Source organism: Anopheles gambiae, chromosome 2 (genome assembly GCF_943734735.2).
Source record: "Anopheles gambiae chromosome 2, idAnoGambNW_F1_1, whole genome shotgun sequence".
NCBI lineage: Eukaryota > Metazoa > Arthropoda > Insecta > Diptera > Culicidae > Anopheles > Anopheles gambiae.
This window is the reverse complement of record NC_064601.1, coordinates 110,557,719-110,580,948: the sequence shown is the minus strand read 5'-3', so window position 1 is coordinate 110,580,948 and position 23,230 is coordinate 110,557,719. Positions and strand designations below refer to the sequence as shown.

The following is a 23,230-nucleotide window of genomic DNA, read 5'->3' as shown; positions in this document are numbered from 1 at the left end:
CCCCCGTTTCGAGTGAAAAATGAAACCACTTATCTATTGAAGTGATGTGTAGCCGGGTGCAAAACATTGTTCTTGCCCCGAAGATACATTGAAGAAGGCCGAATCTCTGTTCCATGCTCTTGTCCATTCAAGACCAACGGGCAGCTCTTTGGTACCTTTTTTTTTGTAAAAGCAATTACCCATGTTCTTTTTTGGCTTAAAAGCAATAGATTTGTAGCTAGGCAAACCGTTTTTTCCGTTTTATTTTGCTCCGAGGGAAATAATTTTGCTTGCAATCGCTTGTAAGGTACAAGTGTGGTTTAGGGTCAGGGAGCGGTCAGGGCTGTTTACAAGGGTGATGAAATGAAATTATCGCGGCTAAAGGTTTTGTTCACGAGGCGTTTTGCTATTTCTTCACACGGCGGTTTGCAACATTCAGCAGCGATGTCAATAAATCTGCCAGCTTAGGATACACACACTGAAGGATGAGTGGAAAAAGGATTTAGCAGCTTTCGAAAGAGGAAAAAAACAGTTGTAGTTTGCAGTTGAAAGCCACAGTTTGAGATGAATTTTCTCGTTTTAAACCAAAGAAAAGAAGAAGAAAAAACACGTTTACCTATGGAAAGAAATCAACATACGTTTCAGCCGCCCCAGTGCCTTTGACACTGAACACGAGATTGGTTTTAATTGGTGTACAGTTCTTTGCCGCTACTGCCTGCAGGATGAGTTTAGTGGCGAAGCTGACCAAACCCAGAACATAATCTTGGTTAATTGAAATACGTACAAGCGAAGGGCAAAAAAAGTCTAACAAACAAGCCAACCACCGACCAAATGCCTTGCGAGGAGCTTTCGCACAACGTGAGGTTACTGAACAAACAAACACACATACACACACACACACACGTAAATACACCTTCTGCCAGCGTCCGTAGTAATTCGGAACGTCCTTGCGGAAAGTGCAATGCAGCAACTGCGGCAGCAGACTGCAAATAACGTTGGAAAAGTGAAGAAAAAACAAAACAGCACACAACTTTGTTGCTGCTACTTTCGTTGAAGTTCCCTGTTTTTTTTTGGACCACCCATTTTACCGCCTCCAGATCCGAAAGCTGCAAGAAGCAAACAAACATCTACCCATACATTAGCTGGCCACACAAATGCTCAAACGGCTGCACCACTGCAACGTGGAACAACACTAAAGTAATGGTTTGAACATATCACATCCCACCACAAGTGCCAGCGACCAACGAAACGAAACAAAACGAGAGGGAGCATGCTTTAATGAGCACTATTTGTGAGTCTTTTTTGTTGAGACACAGCGACAAAAACCGACTGCTAGGGACGGCCACTGTAGGTGCAGCAACACCAACAAATTATGCTTATGCAAATTGAAGCCCCCGTTTTCGCGCTGCTCGCTCCCGTAATCCGCAGGAATCGTTTGAAATAATTTATTTATGCTCGCGATTACACTCCTTTCTCCCCTCTCGAAAAGGGATGGAAAGTGACACTCATTCGCAGCAATTAAATAATGCGCTAACGATTGCAAACAATTGACACCACGGGCGTGGATGGTTGCTGTTGTTGTAGGGAAAAGTGCAATAAATGTGTGTTGCATGTTGCACTGGTCGGGTTAATGTGCTTGAGAATTTAATAACATCTAAACTGGATTTAATTCTAACCCACTCGAGTTATGCATTATGTACCATGTACACACTGCAACGACATCGCAACGATGGTGGAGGGTTGAATGTTTGTTTCTAATGCCACTTGAATTATGTGGCGTACCTCCCAGCTTAAACACAACTGCCAGAAAGTAATAAAACCAACAAGCGAACAAATAATTAAACTCTCCACTGACCAGAAAGTATTTACCCTCTCTGGTGGAATTGTCATTTTGTGTGCCTGTGCTTTATTAAAAGCTCTTATTTATTAGCGCGAGAATTAGCGGGTCAAAGTAAGAGCATGCGTATACTGGCTAGTCGGATTTAACGTGTAAAAATCCATTGCATTTACACTAGCAGAGCGCAACCAATTTGGGGTTGCGAGAATGCGCTTTATTAAATCCTGAAGCTGGACCTTTCCATTTATGTATGCAACATTATTTATTTACACGCGATTACTGTTCGGTTGATGGGGCTTTTAGTCACATTTGCGGGGCGCTACCAGGCCGCCAAACCGCCCAAGTGTAACAAAGTCTCATTTCCCGCAGGGAATTGGGAGCGAGTGCACTTCGAACGGAGTTTTCCACTGTAAATTCCACTGTGCCTCGTTTCCGGGGAACAACTAATGGCACTGGTTGGAATCGAACGCAAAACGGAAGTGTCGTTTATTGTTGCAGCTGTTGTTTTTACATCGTACGAATGATGTATGTATGTTTTTACCATTGTTGAAATAGGGGTACAATATGGGCGATGAATTGTGCGCAATATGAATTAAAATACATTGTATAGCTTATGTTTCAGGTATGAGTGTTATGTATTTAGATTGAATTTGTGAATGTTTTTATTTTATTTTTACTTATTTTGTATATATTACAAATTTTAATATAAATATTATATTAGTATTATGTAGATATTCATTGTCACAGTGACAATTTCAACAGCGGTTTGTGAATCATTCTCTTAACGATTGAATAAATGTTTAAACGACAACACTGCTTCAATATACCAGGTAGACGAATATCTGCTTAATTTTGTCTATCTTTCTGATGCACTAACCATTTGTTACTTTAAGGGATTAAAAACTAAACTCAAAAGCAAAATTACAAACATGGCCCTCGAAAAGACACAGAAGCTTGTGTTTAAAATTTAATACGCAACCAAACTGAAGCGTTGCACATTTTACGACCCGCTAACTAGCAAACCGCTTAATTATCCATTACTTGATCTGTTTTGTAGTGGTTGCACGAACCGTACCACCTCTCTCTCTCTCTCTCGCGCTGTGTTTATCCCTTCTCTTTTACCCATTTTTCATCGAGATGCACCTTTCACAGATGCAGCACAACTCGTACAGCAGTAATAGAAAGTAAAAAAAAAAAAAATAAAAAAATAAAAAAATAATATCAACCCAAACGCACCCCCTTTTCAGTGTGTGTCTTGCTCATCCATCACACTAATGACTTCACTACGTAGCGACGAAATGCTCATCAGCACTTCATTTTATAGCCAAACCCCCGCCGTCACGGTTTGACCCACTGGCAAGTAGTGGGGCAAGCAACATAGAAAAAAACACACACATACACTAACACCCGTTGAACTTATTACTTTTTTATTCGCTAACTGGTTTGCCTCTGCACTCTGCTTAATTTTTACCCGACGCATCACCATGTACACTCGATGAGGGTGCAAAAAGGGGTTGTGGGCTGTGTCGGGTGTTAGATTATGGCAGAAAGATAGTGTGCTGTCGGTGTTAGTGTATGTTTTTTTGCATTACGAAGGGATATGGAGGCTTAAAGGGAACCTGTTGATGGGAGTTTATCAAACAATATATTATACATGAATTTTAAAATTTTGAAATAAATTGATAGTTTTTCCATATGATATTAGCCCCAGGCTCGACAAAGTTCAGATCAATTTATACAGAATTATTTGAATTGGTCTGTCTATTACGATTGATTGATATTAAGAGATAAAGTCGCATTGCAATAACAATTTAAACACAAAATAAAATACCAAGTTTTACTTACCACAAAAGTTTTGTATTGGTAATATCGGTGCTGCAAACTCTCACTGTAAATGTCATTACAAATTCTGGCTGCAACAAAACTTCGTGTACTCTATTGTGATAAACAGAGGTGATGCTCAAACAGTTGGTGTGGCCAATATATGCTTGATGACATCTTAGTCTTTGTCATGACTTTTTTTTTAAACTGTGATCAGTTCTGCAAAATGTCACTGACATAATCACGACACACTCAAACAGAAACAAAGTAATGTCTGCGTCACGTGCTCTACGGTGATGATCAGAGGTGGGACTCAAACAGTTCGTGCGACTATCACATGCTTGGTGCCAATTTGTGCAACCAACTTTTGGTCAGTTAGTTGGTCGCGACATTTTCAGTCGATGATCATCACGATATTCACGGAAGATATGCGGTGCATGCGAGTGGTTGCAAACAAAAAATGAGCATACTTTTTCGCTCAAAACCTTTATCGTTCTACCCAATAGAGCATCAAAGTAGACAAATCGAGAAAGCATGTTTATATTGTTGCTTGAGACTACTCACTAAATGTGTTCGAAGAATGTCGTGATTATCACCGACAGAAAATGTCATGAAGAATTGAGTGACCAGGAATTGGGTGCCACAAAAAATGTCACCAAACATGTGATTGGTCCACCAATTGATTGAGTCACACCGCTGATCATCACAGTTGTGCACGTGAGCTCGCGTCAAGTTCGACATGTGTTGCCATGTCATGATAAGCACTTTCATTGAAAGTTAACAATGAACAATGTTCATCGTTTTCGGTGGTGATCGTCACATGAAGCTCATGACATTTTGCAGCACTAATGTTATTCATGGAAGTCCATTTAACATTTCAATAATTTATTTTCATTTTATTTTATTGATTTAGTCATCAACATTTGAAGCTTTGTATATTTTATTAAATTCTACTACGCATTAAAAAAAAAGATTAAACTATTTTTAAAAAGCTTTTGGCCCCTCTTTCTCCTTGAGCAAGATTACTGTGTTTGCTAGTGAAAGCGAACTGCGCTGTTGATAGCGATTGAAAAAAAGAAGCTAAACATCATGCTAATGTTTTGAAAAGTGTGTGCGCTAGTGTTGTTCAACCGCCTGCATCTATTAGCGGCTGCCACGAGACAGATCGGTCAGTTTTTGAAGTGTTCCGCCGACGGTTTACTGTGCATGTATGCGTGTGTGTGTGTGTTGGAGATCGCGGGGGTTTAGGGTGTCATTCAATTTAACTCGACTTGCGGAGAGCGGGAGCGGAGTTGTGGAAGGGAAGTTGTGTTGAATCTTAAATATGGTTAAATGAACAAACCAAGCCCAGGCTGAAGGCACCGACCGGGCATCAAGCACCCGGTTGAAGTCTATATAAAAGCAATTGATTACTCATCACCACCAGTCAGTCGCTCGTTGAACGGTCTCGCTGAACGTTTAAACACCCTCAATCCGCGTGTGTCACCGGTCTGTTTCGCCAAGGGCGTACGCGTGCGAGTTTGTTTCACCGAATTCGAATTGGAAACTGGCTGCGTTGTAGCGCCACTGACTGCGTAGGTTAACGGCTGGTTGGCCCTGAACCCACACCCGCTCCCAAACAAACGGGTGCTTGCGGGTGCGGTGGCCTGTTGGTGCAACACAAAACCGTGTACAAATATTGTACGTACTGCAGTTGTTGCAGTTGGAGTGAAGTGCGTCAAAAATAAACACTAAGAGAGTTTTTGTGTGCTTTAAAAAATCTCGTGAATCGTGGATGTGGTGCTAAAGTTAACTTTTAAAGAAGGGAAAATAAATGGAAATAGGGGGAAATAGAAGGAGATAGAGAGCGAGATGGATTATAAGTGGAAATAGTTCTTAGCTAGCAACAAAGCGAGGCAAAAAATACATAAAAGGGACATCCCCTTTAGGTAAAGCGTGCAAAATCCTTAGAAGAGTAGAAGGCAAAACTTTGTGCAAACATTTTCGCGTATCCCGTTCTCCATATCTTCTTGCGGTACGTTCTGTGAGCAGTGAAGCAGCCGAACGAGCATCGTTATAACAACTACGGCAAACACACGCCTCGTGGCAGAATTTGGTACGGTACGCTCTAGCAGCGTACGGCCATTGCTTTTGTGTTGTACTATTATTCGAAACCTGGCCACTTCATTGCTTCCCTTCATCTCTATCCATCTCCATCCTTCTCTCGCTCTCTTCCTATTTCCTCTTCGGAAAAGTACAGCGAACGGCGTGCTCTCCGAACGCGCTAGTGACATTATCGAGCCCTTGTATCGCGGGTTGCGAAGTGAAGTGCTATATGCGAGATCGAGCGACAGATCCCTCCACTTCACGCGCGTGCTGTTAAACATTGTTAGCATAGTTGGCCCGGCTTTCGGTAGTGTCCGCCATTTTTTTCAATCTCTCCCCCATTTTCCCCAGTACACTTCCAGAAGTGCTACCAGAAGCGTAAGAGTGAAAGAGAGAGAGCAAAAAACAGGTAGTTCCTTCCAGCGATCAGTGTGAAAAATATGAATTCCAACGCCGTCGCACTGCTGCTGTTCGTGGCATTGGCCGTCTGCATCGGGGACAGTGCCGAAATTCCGCCCCTACCGGTACAGGACGACCAAACGGCCGGCGCATCGTCAGCGGAACCGGAAGAATGTAAGTTTGCCGTGCGCTGGTGCGTGATTATTAATTTCTTCCTACGTACGCGTGTTCCCCACTCATACAATGCGGGAAGTTTGGGGACACTACTACTGATGGGACGTGCGGGCGTGCTTGTTGAACACTGCACTTGCCCATTGCTCGGTGTGGGTTTTGTTGCGTTCATTTGGACACGGTGCGACGATTATCTTGAGTGTCCTTGAGCTGGAGCGTGAGGATGGCTACCCCATCGGACGGCGGTGGATATTATCGCCCGCGGTCATGTGAAGCGCAATGTCATAAAGTATGCGAACGGTTCGTTCCAAAAAAGCCTCCGTACCGTGCTGAGCTGTGAAATGGTTGGCAATGAGTTACCGGCGGTTTTGTAGGTTGAGTTGAGTTGTTGATTTTTGAGTTCGGGATTGTGTTTTCGGATGAAGCAGAATGTGTGCATCATTTTGGGTATTCACAAGAGGTATAGCAGTAGAGCTATGCGACCTTAGTGTAGTATAGACATAATTTTGCTTTATAGTTTTTATATGCTTTAAACATTAAACTGGATTTGAGGTACCTTATCGATTATGCTATACATGGGTTAAAAGTTTTTTTTAATTATATCTATCAAATGATCAAGTGATTCAGGACTTCAGGTTTTTAAAGAGTCTAATCTAGTTCAATTACAAATCTAAAAGTCATCGTTAGAACTAAATTTCTATTCTTAATATTTTTGCTATGGAGTTGAACATTTGTTGATTGAAATTATTGGCCTGAAAATATGCTGCAAAAAGCTGCAGCGATTCTTTGTGTGCCTGTAATTTTTTTTTACAAAATCCTATTTGAGAAAATGAGATTTTTAGATGGAAGTATGATTATACTAGGACATTCAAAATGTGATATGAGGCACTTTACAACTCTATTGAATATGTCTGTTTGATAACTTAAAAGAGCAAACATCCTTTTATCTAGTTCACTTCAAAGGCTCAGGGAATATCAAAACAGATCTCAGTTGGTACAAACGTAAGAAAATCTTGATGCATTCTTCCCTTCTTTTATAGTTCCGACTTCCGACTACAACCCATCACTAGCTACACCAAACAATGTTAAAGTAATCTAAAGTTGTGCGTCACTCTAATGGTCACCTCTAATAGTAAAACTGAAACCAAACAAACACATCTCAATCCTTACATCTTGCAACTGAAAGCTAAAGTTACTTCCAAACGGTGTAGCATTCATTCCAGCCTATTAAGTTAATCATCTTCTCAGCTCGTTTGCAGACGCTTTCGTCGATCGTAACTTTTGTAACTAGCCCACTTACTGCCGGGCAGTACAACAATCGACACACCAGCGCCGCATAACAAACCATAATTACACCCTCTCGCTCTTGCTGTGATGTTGGCAGTCACACAATTTCTTGGAAATCTCTCCCCGGAGAAGGGCCACCGTGCCGATGCGCGATGCTGACCGCATCGCACCGGCTATCCCGAAGCCCCGAGGGAATGCATCAATTTGGCAGCAAATTTGCCTGCAATATTCAATAATCACCGGTGAATCGTAAGGCACAGCGTCGTAGGGCAAAGCCGGGCGGCAAAAGCGTTCGGCCAAAGACCGCAGCATCCAATTTCGGTGCTAATCTTTCGAGCGTCAGCAGCAGCAGCAGTAGCAGCACAGGAGATGCAAAGCTCCCTGTGCCCCAGCACGAGAAAACAGGTGTACAGGAGTGTGGTGCGCGCAAATGAAGCTTAATTTGAAGCGCCGGAGGCTCCAACGAGGCAGGGGAAAACCGTTCAGGGAAAGCAAAAGTCATTCTGACGAGGACTGCAAAAGTCTGCACAAGGGAACGGAAACGATTTTGTAGAAATTTTCCCCGTAGAACTTCACTGCCGGGGGGCCAACGGCGGCAAAATGGCACGATGGCAAAAATGGGTTCGCTTTTCTTGCTGCAACCGGACGGCAAACCGTGTCTTTGCCGGTGGAAAGGGCCGGCGAGTGGTGAGCAGTTTTCCGTGCGGTGAAATTGCCTCCGGGGAGAAGAGCGGACGGTTTCGTTTTTGGGCTGCTAGGTTCCGGAACTAGTCCCGTTAGTTAGCCTGGTGATTGCAGTATCCCGAGCGCTTCCTGCGTTCCGGACTGGCTTGCTAGAAGGAAATTAATTGCATTAATTGCTCGCGGTGGATTCATTTTGTGTATCTTTGTGTGTGGATGTAGTAGCTGGGAAGACTATGAGCGACAGAAAGGTCAAGCATTTGTTTGAATACAGTTCACACAACGAAAAAAAACAAGCAAAAAAATACACAATCTGGGATGGGTTCTCTAAACATTTTGCAACATCACAACAAAGCCCAAAACAGCAGAAAAGCATTTAAAAACATGCCCTCAAAACTACCGTCAAGAGATATTGTGCCTTTATTTCCCGTTTTTTGTTGCCTGATTTGGCGAGCAAAAAACTTGTCGCACCGCCATAGGAATTGGAATTGTCACAATCATAATCCTTAAACCGCAGGCACTGTGGCATCGTTGACACTTTTTTTTTCTAGCTCGATGCGTCTGTCGGCGGAAGTTGTTCGCGTCGCTCATTGCAGAGTGCACACCACACCACAAAGCAACGCACACAGCGTTTCACGATCGGGTGGCTGGTGTTTTCTCCCCATCGGAGAGGTCGCACTGATACGTGGCAATTAAGGCGGGTCGACATTTCTCTGGCCGAACTGCACATCGGATCGGGCCCGTTTCTGGACGGTGGAAACAATTTCTTTACCCGTTCGCCCGTAATGGGCTTTGTTTCGGTGCCCGAGGGGCAGGGTTTGCTGGGAATGGAACAGTTTTGAAAAGTTCCAGCATCGGAACGACATGGCCACTGTCTCTCATCCGCCGCAACAGTGGCAATTTGAATAACTTTCGCGCGAAACTAATGCGCTCGGCGAAGGAAAGTCAACTTTCGGTAGAACAGGCAAGGCGACACAGGTTCTGGCTAAATTGTGTCCTTTCCCGTGCCTGTATGGTAGGGAGAAACAGAGAGGGAGGGGTTTGGCCGAAAGGTAAAAGTTGGCCTCGGTGAAAACGGAGCGCCCACGGACGCACGAATCCACGCGAGGACAATTTGTTGCGGGACCAGAAACATGGAAATCGTTTGAGCAAAAGTTTCCGTTCCTTGTGCAGAAGTGCCCGAGTCTCGAGCGGAACACTTGGATGATACATTAAAGGCAGCTGGTTTTCAACGGGGGTAGTGCGATGGCAAGGCTGATGACGAGACCAACACGGATGGAAAGTTTTCCGTCGACAGTCTTTGGACCGGGTGCTCGGTGTGAGTGAGTGTGTGGGGGGGTTAAAAGGTAATGATGCAGCAGGAATTTTTGGGGACGGATTTTAATGAGCTACAGCGACATACTTGTGCTGCCGAGTGGAAGATTCGGTGCAAGTTTCGCGTGGACAGACTTAAGGCGAGGGCGAAGGACTGTTGCAGGAACTAGGAAAGCGCCGGGGACCGGTGTAAGGCCGTTGAAAGTTGGTTTTTCAATTCCCCTGACACGGCGAGCCTATCAATTTTTTTTCGTTTATGACGAAGTTGACGCACATGTTCCTGCTTGGGCGGATTGAATATACGGAGATCGGCCAGATGTTGGGATGGTGATGAAGAGCAGATCTCTTTTCCTTATGGCAAGGTGAAGAGTTTGAAAAGAAAGCACGACCGTTGCTTAATGTATGATTATGACAAACTTGATTGTTTTTTCCCCTCTCTTGGGAACTTTCTAATCGGCTCGTATGTTAATGAAGCTTTTAATGATGGAGAATGTATTCTGGTTAAACATTCTTAATAACTTGTGGGAAATAGGTTGACAGTGAAACGGTTGTTGTTTTCAATTTGAAAATTTTAAATGAAGTTTCTTGTTTTAATAGACTGGATCGATTGAGAAGGGCTTGTTCTTGAATTTAACAAAGATCAATTTATGCAAATTATTTTGAAAACCTCTTCTAACTGTTCTAATGGAACCTCTAAATGAATTCATTATTATCAGTGTAATAAATGGACATTTATTCCCTGGACTGTGAAAAATCGTAAACTTTTTAAATTAAAAATATATTCCTAACATTCGAAAATCTCTAGCTGCGTTTGTTTACAGTTCATTTACATGACAAAATTGATACTTTTACTCAGTTATTATTGCCAAGGTTTGTTGATAGTTACGACTGTGATACCATACAAAAATCTTAATATTATCGATCTAAAATACAGTAAGCTGAGCTGAGCCTTTGAATGTAAAGATGTAGCGTAATTTTGTTGCCCAAAGCCTAATTACCGCGCAAGAATATTTTGACCTGTTGCATTTCTGTTCCAACCAAATCCAAATTATTTTAATTACTCTTCTCCAAAAAATCCTTCGTATAATGTGTTTAATTTAATTAAAAAATACCAATTTGATTAAAACCACCCATCTAATGTTTTTCCGATATCACCAAACCAAACAACTCTCGTCGTTTGATTGACATAAGCCCAAACATTAATTACTGATGTGATCCGGGTTTTTTTTCTTGATGTTGCGGTGCTTAACAGTATTCAGCTCATGAAACTGAAACTTTTTAACAAGTGCTGTTTTGTTTTTTTATTCCACTAATTTTCTTACCGTCACGGTGCTGTTCGACATGAGTATGGCGTCTCGGGAGCAGTACTGGCAGTAACTTGCACAAAGCTGGACGAAATGAACCAAACTTTTGCTCATAAATATCCTAGACAAGCTTCGCGTCAGCTTGTGTCATCTAAAAGTAAACACGTGAGCAACAGCAACAAAAAAATGCCTCGCACACTCCGCTTTTTCTGCTGCTGAAAGTATCCTAGAACAAGGGGGATTTTGTTGACTTTTTCGCTCTCCTGGGGAAGGTGAAAGATCCAGGCATTAAGGAATGAGGCAGCGAATAAAAGTAAGCTGCACAAAAAAAGAAAAGCGCTCCCACTACGAAAGGCCAGCAACATTTCGTGTAGCAAAAGGCTCATAAATCATTCAGCCAAAGCCGGCCGCTGTTCCCCGTGATGGGCGCATGAGTGTGAGCATTCGACGGTGTGATGTAGCGGGCTGCATCGATGAGGCAAGCGAAATCGTTGCAATGTGCTTCGAAAATCAAGCGAATGAAAGGATGGGATGAGGTGGGGTGGTACACATCTCCTTCGATCCTCCAAACCCCCCGAGTGAGTTTCTACTTTTTTCCTTACTCTCCATTTCTTCCTAGAGAATAAACTTTTCCGAAGGAATGTAACGATTTCTGGAGGGTTTTTATTGCGAATGCGGATATTATTGGGCATCGAGCGCGTCCCAACCGAAGGTCGTAAAGAAGTTGTTTTGCGGATGTCAAAAGTGTGCTTCGCTATTGGAAGTAATGGCAAGTTGGAAGCAATTTGAAGTTGTCGATTTGTAAATGAATACAGCACAGTGCACCGAACTATTATTGGAGGGGAAAACTTTCACGTACTTTAGAGCAAACGAGGCTTACTTGCAAAACAGAAATACGCTAAGACATTCTTCTTAGCAGTAAAAGATGTTGCGCGATATCTCACGAAATTCAACGCACGTAACGGTAGTAGCTTTAGACGCACTGTCTAACTGCTAACGAGCATTGATTGATCGCAATGAATAAAGTGTACGAAACAAAAAAATGGGGACAGCCCCACCAGTGAACGTTTATCGAACGATTGGATTTCGGTCGGCAAGCGACTTCAGCTTAACCATAACGCGGGGATTATCTGCCAAAGGGCTTTCACGCAACCCGAACTAGAGGCGCACTCGGTCACCGATAAGACCGCCCATCCCATTAGCAGTAAGCTTCAGCAGCCGCTGAATCGTTCGGTCCTGGTGGATTCGGTCCCGTTGCCGGAAGTGAGTGATACGGAACGCGGCACGTGGATGGCATATATTGGGAGGCGTGGCTGTGCGTATCCGGATGTATCCGGCCTCCTGCCAGGCCAGCAGGACACTACTGGCAGGACACTAGCGCATTCGATGATGATTGATTATAATATCGTGTTTATTTTGAGCGGCGACTCATTCACGCCATTCCAGTGTGATCGATTTAGTGACAAAAGCGTGGAAGTTCCGTTCCGTTTTCACCGACCTAGCCAACTGTGTGGTTCTGTGGGTTAGGGGGGGTTTTCTCCCGTTTTGTTTGAGCGGGTGAAGGTCGGGGAGGGCTTTTGGTAAACATTAGGCGGTGTGGTTTGGGCCGGCAACATAGTTCAGGGGCTTCAATAGAGTCGTCGTTCTACGGATTGGTGGCACGTGTAGTTTATTTACCCTATGATTTATTTGGTTCAATTTCATTCAATCCACGCTGCCAACCGAGTATCGGATGTCAAGAGAGAGAGAGAGAGGGCAGGAAAATATAGCTGTTCATCAAAATCAACGCCGAATAAAAGGTGACATTTAAGGTTGTTTAAGCGCTGCTTTGTGGGAGTAGACGTGCAAGGAGGAGCAATATACGTCAGTTTTATAGTGATCGGGTGACAGTTGCACTGATTGATTGTTGCTGATGACAGGAGGCTCGCGTGAGGTTGTAACATTGTAGGATTGGTTATGGATTTGTCTGGAGTCTTTAAGTCAGTCACTCATCAATGTTAAGGACATTCAGGTTGTCGGTTTATGGTTTATGTTTATTGTATAGACATTTCTGCATGGCGTTGATGTAACATTTACCAGTTATTCATTGTTCCGGTAAATTCTTTATCTTCTAGTATCGACGGATTAGTCCTAAGTATATTGAGGTTGATGTTCAATTTAATTGGGAACGTGGTTTATGAAATTATGCGTACATTAACTTCATAATCTGGGGCATTCCCGTGGTACAGTCATCATCTCGTATGACTCAATTGTAATTGCGATCCTCATATGGACCGTCCACCCGTAGCAAGGATTGAATATCCTACTACGTGGTACGGACTATGTTTCGAAATATAATTGGACCTGTATGTCCACATAGGACGATATACCGAAGTAGAAGAAGAAGAAAAGCTTCTCAATATAATAAGTGGATATTAGGATGAAAAATATCCTATTCTATTTAAAATAAATAGAAAGTTATTTAAAAAAAGTGAATCGAAATCAAATACAATTTTATAAGAATTTCCTATATTAATCATACATGTAACAGGGTTGTCTATCCTTTTATTGATTAGTTTGTCTGATTTGGTTGTAGTTCTTGTTTGACTGTTACTACATATCATAAAGACACAATATTTTGAAAAGTGTTTATTCACTTAAAATTGTTCGAATTTATAAAAGTCTTACTAACCACCGAAATAATGATTATTACAGGCCCAATTACTATCGGAAGGATGAAGCGAAGGAAATAAATGACAAGCTAACACAATAACTATGAACAAGTGAATTTACTTGAACACGTACTGGAGCTCTGCTATCGTAGATACATTCAAATAATATTTGCATGTCCATTATGTGGCGCTGTTAACACGATTTCAAAAGCAGCAGCAAATACTTCCTGTCACAAGCAACGATCCAAAGTGCCATAAACGTCACAAACCATAAAATGCATAATGCAACTTTTCAACACCTCCCAAAAGTCTAACCCAGTTCGCTGCACGGGATCAGCGAGCAGCCAGTCAAAACTTTCCTCTTCCCTTTGGTTAGTGCCCCGACGAATGTACCCTTTAATCACCTGCAATTACGCTCACGTACAAACGATGAACCGCAAATCAGCGGAAGCGACTTTTAATATGCGTTTGAAATGCAACCACCGAGTCTGGGGCACATCGGGCTACTCCTTTTGTTCAGCACCGACCCAAACTCAACGTTCGTTTTGAAAAGCGGGCTGAAAGCAGCGATGGTTTTTTCTTGGTTAAATAAAATTTCAACCGTTGCACGCTCATTTGCACTGCCATTATTGCTCACCCTCTGCGGAAGAAAGGGCAAAACTCGGGTTTCCTCTTTATGCACGTTGTTAGTGCAAGTTCAATGGTGAGGGCGAATAGGTTTTTTTGTTTTGCACTGAAATTCTCTTCCTTCCACGAGGTGAAAATCGTTCGGGTTAAATACGTTTCAGCTTGACCAGCTATGCACACAAACAAGCTGCAAAAGTACCGGTCAACTGGACAAGCAGCATAGAAATGGTAATGTCAGGAATGGGGTTGGGAAAAACGGAATGTTTTGAAAACAATTCACCCACTGATTGGATCGTTGAATGGAAGAGTTTCGTTTGTCGTTTGGAGAATAGGTGATGATTGCGTTTCTTCTTTGTCTGTGCTGAGTTCCTGTTGTATTGTGCTCAGATTGGAGTTTATTGAAAAGATTGCAGAAAAATCTATGTTTTATTCAACTCACAAATAAAAGCATATATTGCAACTTAATAAAAACATTTGAAGCCTAGTTCCATTAATTTCTAAGACAAATAAGAGTTACCCTATAATTTCAACCTCATTGGCCATCCTTCGATCACACAAACATGCCTTCTCCCCGGGGGAGCAATTGTTAACTACAAAACAGCACCATTAATTTCCAATTATCATACATTGAGCACCATTGCTTCCAAGCCCCACCCGAACGACACGGATGGGACTGGTTTGCATGCAGTTCTGGAGCACAAATCGGGCCCGACAGCAAACGTAATTACGAGCGTGTAACGTTTATCGACTGACGCAGCACAAGAAGTCATGCTCATGCCGGCACAGTGCAGCAACGCTTAGCAGGTTGAAGGGAACCGATACCCCAAACCCTACGCCGCAGAAGATGGACCAGAAGAGTGTGAATGACTAATGGTTGCTTGTGGCGGGAGGGCGGTGGTTTGATTGAATATCTATTTATCATAGCGTAGGGTGGCTTTTGTTGGCTTTCCCCTTTTGACACACCAGCAAGGTCTCGGAAGGTCTTTCGGCGGGCACGGCAGGCCATCAAAACTCGGGGCTGTTTACTGTGGGTTAATGAATTTGGCTTTTTTTGTGGGGTCTCTATCTTCCCTTTTCCCTGTTTTGTCTGTACCTTCACCCATTGATCCACCCCTAACCGGGCTGCGTTATTGCCGTGTCATTACAGCCGTGGATTGCTTTGTTTAATAATAAATTACGACCAGCGGACGCAGCGGAAGTTTGATGGGATATTTATCGCCGAGCGAGCGTATTGATAACTTCCTGCGCTTTAGTGTTCTTGCTGCTGCTGCTGCTGCTGTCGGGGGATTTTTTTCGCCCTATTTCTCTATCTATCTCTCTTTCTCCTCGCTTGGCTGTAGCGGGTGTGTGTGTGTCTGTTGTTGCGTTGACGAATCCCATTGAAAATCGAACGGGAGTGGAATATGTGTGTCAATATTGATCTGCGTTCGACAGGATGTTAATGATGGTATAAACCGCTGTGCATCATTCATAGCGTGTACCGATGGGATGGACGGGTGATGTGAGTTTGCCTTTGCGTTCGATGGTTGATCCGTGTGAAAATGGTGGAACTGAATTATGGGGGTTCCTCATTTTTTCCTTTTTTGCTGCTCCAAAGTACCATGTACATTGATGAATCAGGACAGATCAAAGTTAGTGAAGGGATTAATATGTTGAGCTTGACTGCGTCAATAATCAATTAATATGGTGGGTAAATATTTGCAAAGGCTTTCTCGTTCACATCACATTTGTGTATGTGTGTGTTAATAACTGTTTGTTTTTTACTTTTTCTTTGCTCAGGAGCTTCTGAAGTACGTGCAGAAAGTGCCAATAAAATTAGTTATGGAATGATATTATTCTTCTTCAGGATTCTTCATGGGACTTTATAATAAAACTTTATTACATTTTCTACACATTTTAACACCTCGGCTAATAGTCCATCTTATCCGAGAATTAGTGCTGAAAACTGTACGTTAATTATACACCCTAGTTAAAGTCCGTCTAATCTTCTGATACAACCAGATGCTAATGTTTTCAAATTAGAAAACATACATCCTACCATTGCATCATTCGCCCATTGAAGTACTATTAGTCGAGCCCTAACTCAAACAGCATAATCAAGTGAATTTGAAAGGGAGCTGTTGTATTAGCTAAAGAGCTTTTTATACTTTTTTTATAGCGTTCAATAGCAACGGGAAAAGCTCTTCCTTATTCTCCCTTTTCCCCAGTATTGCCCGTTACACAAAGCAGGAGCAGCCATTTAATAGCACACCATGTCCAAAAGCGCATAACATCGCGTACATCACACGTGCATGCGGTGCGCAATCAAAGGATTTGCGCGTGTGGTGCGCGGTACCATCCGGGGCTTTATCCGCGATTACCATGCCGTTTCTGCGAAGCAAGAATTACCGTAAAATATGAGTGTGTGTGTGAGTGTGTGTGTGTGTGTGTGTGTGTGTGTGTGTGTGTGTGTGTGTGTGTGTGTGTGTGTGTGTGTGTGTGTGTGTGTGTGTGTGTGTGTGTGTGTGTGTGTGTGTGTGTGTGTGTGTGTGTGTGTGTGTGTGTGTGTGTGTGTGTGTGTGTGTATGCACTGCTTCGCTCCCTTCGCAAACGATCTCGCTTCACGTCCGAGCTAATCAAACGACTATCCGCACGGTCCGCTCGGTGAAGCCCGCGATCTATATGGTAAATATTTCACCTATTGATGTTGACGGCGAACTGGCCTGGCTGGCAAATGAAAATGGATGAAAATTGTTATCAAAGCGAGCCGGGGGTGAATTATTTTTATTATGATGCTATTAATGTTAATGGCACTTGCGCGGACGTACGGCACGTTTGCATGATAATGCTGCTTGCCGTGTAGGATGCTCCTGCAACTGCGGCACGGTGGAAACATCCAATCGGTCCTAATCGCCCTCGAGCGGCAGCTCGACCATCTTCCGGTTGCTGGTTGGCCGGCCCCTGGGCGAGCGGTCTGCGGAAGCGCACCTGTGTGCGCTATCATCACCGCCATCGTCAGCGCCATCATCATCGCCATCGTCTCATTGGTCGAATGTGATTGCGGAGCAAAAAAGCACCAGCGAGGTGGATGCGCTTACCCTTTGCTTGCCTCTTGGAGGGAGGGCCGGAAATAGCCGCTAACGTGTGATTTCTTCCGCTGCTTTCACCGTCGTGGGCTGTGAACGTGTCCCTGGCAAAAGCGCTACTTTCAAGCAGTGTGTGTGTGTGAGTGTGTATGTGTGCGTTTGTGTGTTTGAAGCCCATCGGAAGGCTTCCGGTTCCGGGCGAGTCGCTGTGTGACTTGGACAGGTTGTGTGTGTTTGAGCGTCTCCCATGGTTGGTTCCCCTTCCACGGCTTACCGGTTCCCGTGATTACGGATATGACCAGTTTTCGTTGGCTACCAGCTGTTACCGATTTTCTGCTCCGCTTTAGGCAGCAGGTAAACGCGTAAGCGTAAAAGACAGCAGGGCAAAAGTTTACTCTTTCCATTGCATGCTGTTCTTTTTCCCATTCGTGGAATAACTTTGCCCTTTCCTCGATGTACGGGGAGCGCAGCATGTCCCTTGGAGAATATGTATCTTAGTGTGTGTGTGTGCACAATGCTGGGATGAGTTGTTTCCGGTTGTGATAGAACTGGTATACGTGCGGAAATTTAACACACACTCTCTGGCCCGAACCGGTCGTTGCGAACCGCGCACCGAATTCATTTCGAATGTGCCGAAATGGGGCAGGGATGGGGTGTAGAAAATTCGTTTTTCGGTTTGGGTCGAAAATTTTCGACGAAAGGTTTTCGATCTGCAAGACATCTGCAGAAGGGAGAGAGAGAGAGAGAGAGAGAGAGAGAGAGAGAGAGAGAGAGAGAAAAAAAAACCCGGGAACAAACAGATGAAATTGCTTTTTTACGGCCAGCATGATGTTTTTGACCGTTTAGCGGGTGCGGACCCGGGGACGAGCCGGACATTGGAATGTAGAACGAATGTTGTACACAGGTTTGAATAAAAACCGCCAAAGGAACGGAGCGGAACGGAAGATGGAAAAAGTTAGAAAAAAAATGTAACGATGTGGTGCGGGTCCGAATGTGAGAGAAAAAATCGAAATTCAATATAAATATGATTGAGTTCTATTTCTGTCAACTGTCTAAGGAATCGGAACGAAAAATAGATTTGGAATTTTATTGTCTCGCTTGCAGTGGGTTTGGAGAAGTAATTGAATACTGTAAAAGTTGGATGAAATTTATATTTATTTTTTTTAATTATTTATTAAATTATTTGTTAGTTGTGCTTCAAGTGATAAATTACATCTTTTTAGCCCTAGAAGTCTGTAACGTATTATTTACTTTATTATGTACAATTATTTTTATTGCCTTTTACTGTTTCACTGTTTTCTTGGCATATGATACCTGATACGATAATCGATGAAAGAACAACATTTTAGTAAGTTGATATTTTTAAATGTTTAAAACATATTTTAAACTGCTCGCTGCATGCACCCAGACGAAAATCAAAATGGTTTAGGGCTAAATGATGATTAAATAAATCCAACGGAGTGGAATACAATTGTCAGTGAGGCATGAAAAATACAATCTAATTGATCGCTGGCTAAATGGGTGAACATGTTGTCCGATTATTTCTATTTAGAGCGTAAATAAGTCGCTGTTTTATCAACACAACGAAATATTTAATTTAAAGTCTGAAGTGCAATGGATATTTTGAAAAATATTTGTGTTTTTTGATATGTAAACTCATGAACGGAAAGAGGAAGGTCGAATTTCTTCAAGGAAGCTTAATAGAAATAATCATGATTAATAGATTTGGAGCTTAATTTTTTCAAATTGATTGAGTGCCATGAGCGATATTACAATAAGCAAAAGACCTCTAAGCATTAAATTAGCTTCAAAAGATTTATGAATCACACATAACAATATAGTGTATCAATTCGGTAGCAAATATGGGGAAATTGTTAAAAAATCATTACACATTTATCCTCAAAATTCATAGACAGTAGGACGAACAGTATGATCTTAAGACTGATATTTAAACTAATGCACATTCAAAATAGCTTTCAATTTGATAAGAATGGTTTTACAATATTGCAAAGGATCTTTCAAGCTCTCCTCAGACCACCAAAATTCTACTTCCACTACAATGCATTAGATACTGTAGCTGAACACTGAAAACCTACAAATTTAAACTGCAACTAAATTGTCATTAAAAGATAAAATTTCAATCATCCAAAAGCCCTTCATGATTGGCAAAAAGCATTGCCGTAGCAAACTACTTTAAAGCCTCGTTAACATGCGTTCCCAAAGTCACATGTAGAAAATGCCATTCCACATCGTTTCATTCCACCTACAACACCTACATTGAAAAGCCCATTCCTCCGACACCACAATGTGTCGTTCCGATGGGTTTTCACAATTCACAAGCCCTCGCCTTTACCATGCCACCATCACCTTCTTTGTTACTGCCACTGCTACACCGGTGGTACACTGTTCTTTCTATTTACCGTTTCCAGTTCGTTAGCGCTCGTTGGCGATGTAACTTTGAAATACATTCTTTCCCACCGCATCAGCATGTGTGTGTGTGTAGGAACGTGTGTAACCACCTTCAAAAGCACCCATTTTTGCAATGGCTAGAACCGAAAGTGAATGGTGTTATGGTTTTGGTTGCCCTTCCTTTTGTTCCAGTTGGTGCTACCTGTGCCGTATTTTTTCTCTGATGTACGCATCTTTCACCACCGACTGTGGCTTCACCACCGAGTCGTTACATTTACGGGACACAAACACTCACCCCCATATACCCTCATTTATCGTTAGCTTCTGCGTTACACTTAACCGGGCTTGCCCGTTGGCGCTACCCACTAATGAGCGTCGCTGCCAAAAATGCTGCACTTACATGCCAGGTGTTTCGGTGACCACTTTACCACCCTTTCCCATTCAAAAAGCTAGTGTGGGTCGCACTGCAGATGCAATTACAACCAGAGTGCAGACCCATTTTGGTATGTTTCTTTTGCTTGCCCCCCCCCCCCCCCCCTTTCCGTTTTGTATTTGAAGCAGTGAAAAGGGAACAGAACCATTTGGTACTGAAGCGTGTCCGGTGATTGAACCGTTTGTGAGCATTCGATGGAGACGCATGGTTGCCCAGCGTACAGAAAGCACGAAAGAGAGAGAGAGAAAGGCACACATACACACACACACACACACACACACGGGGTTCTGGTTGTTCACTGTGCATCGAGTCGAACGTTATTGGAGCGAGGCGGAGTGAATTAGATGCGGTTCAATTAGCACCAGCCAAGGATGCGTGTCGAAAGGATATAGCGGGATGGGAAGGGTAGTGGTCGCAGCAGCAATGGACGGTTGACGGTCCTGTCCTGCACACACACACACACACACACACCAGCTCTGCACTGCTAGGCTCTAATTTATCTAATCTACGACGTACGACTGCGAAACTGTCAAAACCAATGCTGGTCGGAGAAATCTATCACCGACACCGGTGCCATTTGCAGCACGGATTGCATTTCATAGGGAACCAGCGTACACATGTTCGCATGTCGTCACCAAGTGTGTGACTGCTGATGGGTCGGTGTTTTGGGCCATGTTTATTCTTTTGAGCAGAGACTTGTGTCACGGAAATGTGGCCTTCGAACGAATTCGGGGAAACGAGTGGGTTTTCGACTATTTATGTCACTCGAACGTGTTTTGCTGCGAATCTTAAGGATTAAACGTATGATACACATTTGATTGAGAGGAGCGAGAACGAGAGTTTATTTAAAAGCTCGTTTTTAAGGTGTTGGAATAAAAATTCAATTTTAGAAAGAAAAAAACTCACACTGTCATCTATTTGTATGTACACGGTTAGAAATAGAAAATCAATTTTAGGTTCAAAATGCCATGACAGCTTGTTTCCTTTTTTCTCATTTTTTTCTCGTTTCATTTCCACAGCTTATCTAGGGGTAAAGCTGTACAAAATGGAGCGACCGTGCGCAATGCTGGGTGGGATGTGCGTGCAGACGAGCGAGTGCAAGCAGCGGCCAGCCAACAGTGGACTGTGTCCGGAAAATACCCACCTGGGCGTTGATTGCTGCTATGAAGGTAGGCTTTATCGGTGCTTTAGTTCTCGAACAATCGCCGTTGCAAAAATTGGTTTTTGTGTTGTGATTGTGTTGTTAATTGTTTTGTTTTTGCTTTCCGTTTCAGTAAAACCCGCAAGCAACCTCACCTGCCACGAGTACCGCGGCGCTTGTATGGAGCGATGCGCCGAAGAGCTACAGCGCCCGTCCACCGATTGTACCGATGGGAGCAAGTGCTGCGTGCTGGTCGCATAAGCTTTTTGTTGTTTGCTGTAAACCATAGAATGGTTCGCATTTTTACTCGATACCTCCCGAAAGAACAAAGAGAAAAGAAAGAGAAGTATAAAAAAATGGGACACCTCTCTTCTCGGGGTGGGTTTTCGGGTAAAAATCGAACCATTTCCAAATCGTATCTCGTTGACCTCGTAGAGCAGCAGCAAGCATTGTTAGCAGTAAATCATATCAATCAGAAGCTATTTAAATAAACGATTCGTAAGTAAAGCACAATTTCAACCGATTGGTAATGTTCTTTCTTGTTTTGTTGTGTTTGGTTCTAAAACAACCAATTAATGAAAGAATCACAGTATTATGGTAAGTTTTTGCTTTGTTTGTTTGATAGTTTTGAAGGAAGTAGGTAAAGTTAAATTATGTTTTTTTTTCTCAATTTGTACAATTTTTCATGCCGTTTATATGATTTCTTCTATAATCATTTTAATTTAGTCAGCTGTATAAAAAATATTTATTTACAGAAAATGCTTCCGTTTCATTTATTATTATTATTATAAGATTCACCGAAGAAGTCCAAACCATTGCAAACCGATTAGCGAGAAAAACGGCTAATTATTTAGCACATTTCTATAATAAATCCATGTTAAAGAATTCAACCAGTTTTTGGTTGTTTTCGTTTTTCAACAATGTCTTATAAACGAATATATAAGTAATGATCAGCGATCATATGTGCAAATAGATCACTAAATCAATAAAAATAAGTCAAATAATATTCGTACACCATGAACGATCTCTAACCGTTGTCTAACATTACAGAGTCTAGCTTTACTTTTTACCTTTTCAACGTTCCAAGGTGTCTTGTCAGTTTTCCGAAATACAACATCGTGGAAAGAAAAACCCTTCATATCCACCTCACGAATATCCAGCAGCGGCTTAGCAAGTTTCTTAAGATAAATTCAAACACAGAAACTCTCACACAGCACAGGAGAATGACATCTACCTAAACACGCCGAACGATAGGCATCCTCTCAGCCTCCACTATGCCACTATGGTGGAGGTGGCGTTAGGCAGATGTACCACTATCGACACGACCAAGCTGACACTAATTGAAGTCGAAACAAGATTTCAACATTTCGATCGGCTCTCCCTGTTCCAGACACCAGACCAAGCGAAGGCACAACAGACGGTAAAAGATTCCCGTGGGTTCACTTCCGGGCAACGAGTGGGTGCAGCGTGAGCAGAACTGTTGAAAAGTGGCAGTATAAGAGTGAAGGAAACGACGCCGGCGTTTCCCAGATTAGGATTATGGCTGTACGTTTACGCTTGCGAGATAATGGGAAACCGTTTGTCTGTGGTAGGGAGATTGGAACGGGGGAAAACACGCGGCGATGGAAAAGCCGGGCAATGGCACTCAAATGTACCTGACTTTCGTATTTGGTGTCGGTAGGTCCCGACGGTGAGCTTAGCTACCAAACTCGGTGCGAGCGAAAGGCCAAGAAGACACCCACGACAGAAGTTTAGTGGCCGGAAGAAGTTTCGAAACAGGCAAAACCACGGCACCGAACAGCATCGATTTCTTGTCTCGTCGCTTCCGGTTCAGACTTTTCCCTCGCATGCCTTCGCCCAGGTACAGGATCAGGCTGTGTTTTGTTCTATCGATTGCCCAGAGGTTTTGCGGGGTGGGGTGGAAGAAAGTCATAAGCCTACATCTCCTTTCGCTCTCTCTCTGCGGTTCCCCTTTGCTTCCGCTCCGAGGAAGTGGATCGTAAAGACGAAAATTCAAATGTCGTCC

General features: G+C 42.9%; 1 protein-coding gene across 11 annotated transcripts; it reads left to right on the top strand.

Annotated features, from left to right (window-relative positions):
• Window positions 1-4,989: 4,989 nt before the first annotated feature.
• On the top strand, window positions 4,990-21,717 carry LOC4576735 (U-scoloptoxin(19)-Sm1a). Of its 11 annotated transcripts, none has more exons than XM_001237130.2 (4): window positions 4,990-5,211; window positions 6,074-6,295; window positions 21,083-21,232; window positions 21,338-21,717. In XM_001237130.2, the coding sequence occupies exons 2-4, from the start codon at window positions 6,163-6,165 to the stop codon at window positions 21,463-21,465; spliced, it is 411 nt and encodes a 136-aa protein (XP_001237131.1). In that variant the 5' UTR covers window positions 4,990-5,211; window positions 6,074-6,162; the 3' UTR covers window positions 21,466-21,717. The 11 variants fall into 11 exon arrangements, with proteins under 11 accessions (XP_001237131.1, XP_061502015.1, XP_061502017.1 ...); XM_061646040.1 differs by having other exon boundaries at window positions 5,050-5,211; window positions 5,877-6,295; XM_061646038.1 differs by having other exon boundaries at window positions 5,050-5,211; window positions 5,872-6,295.
• Window positions 21,718-23,230: the final 1,513 nt, after the last annotated feature.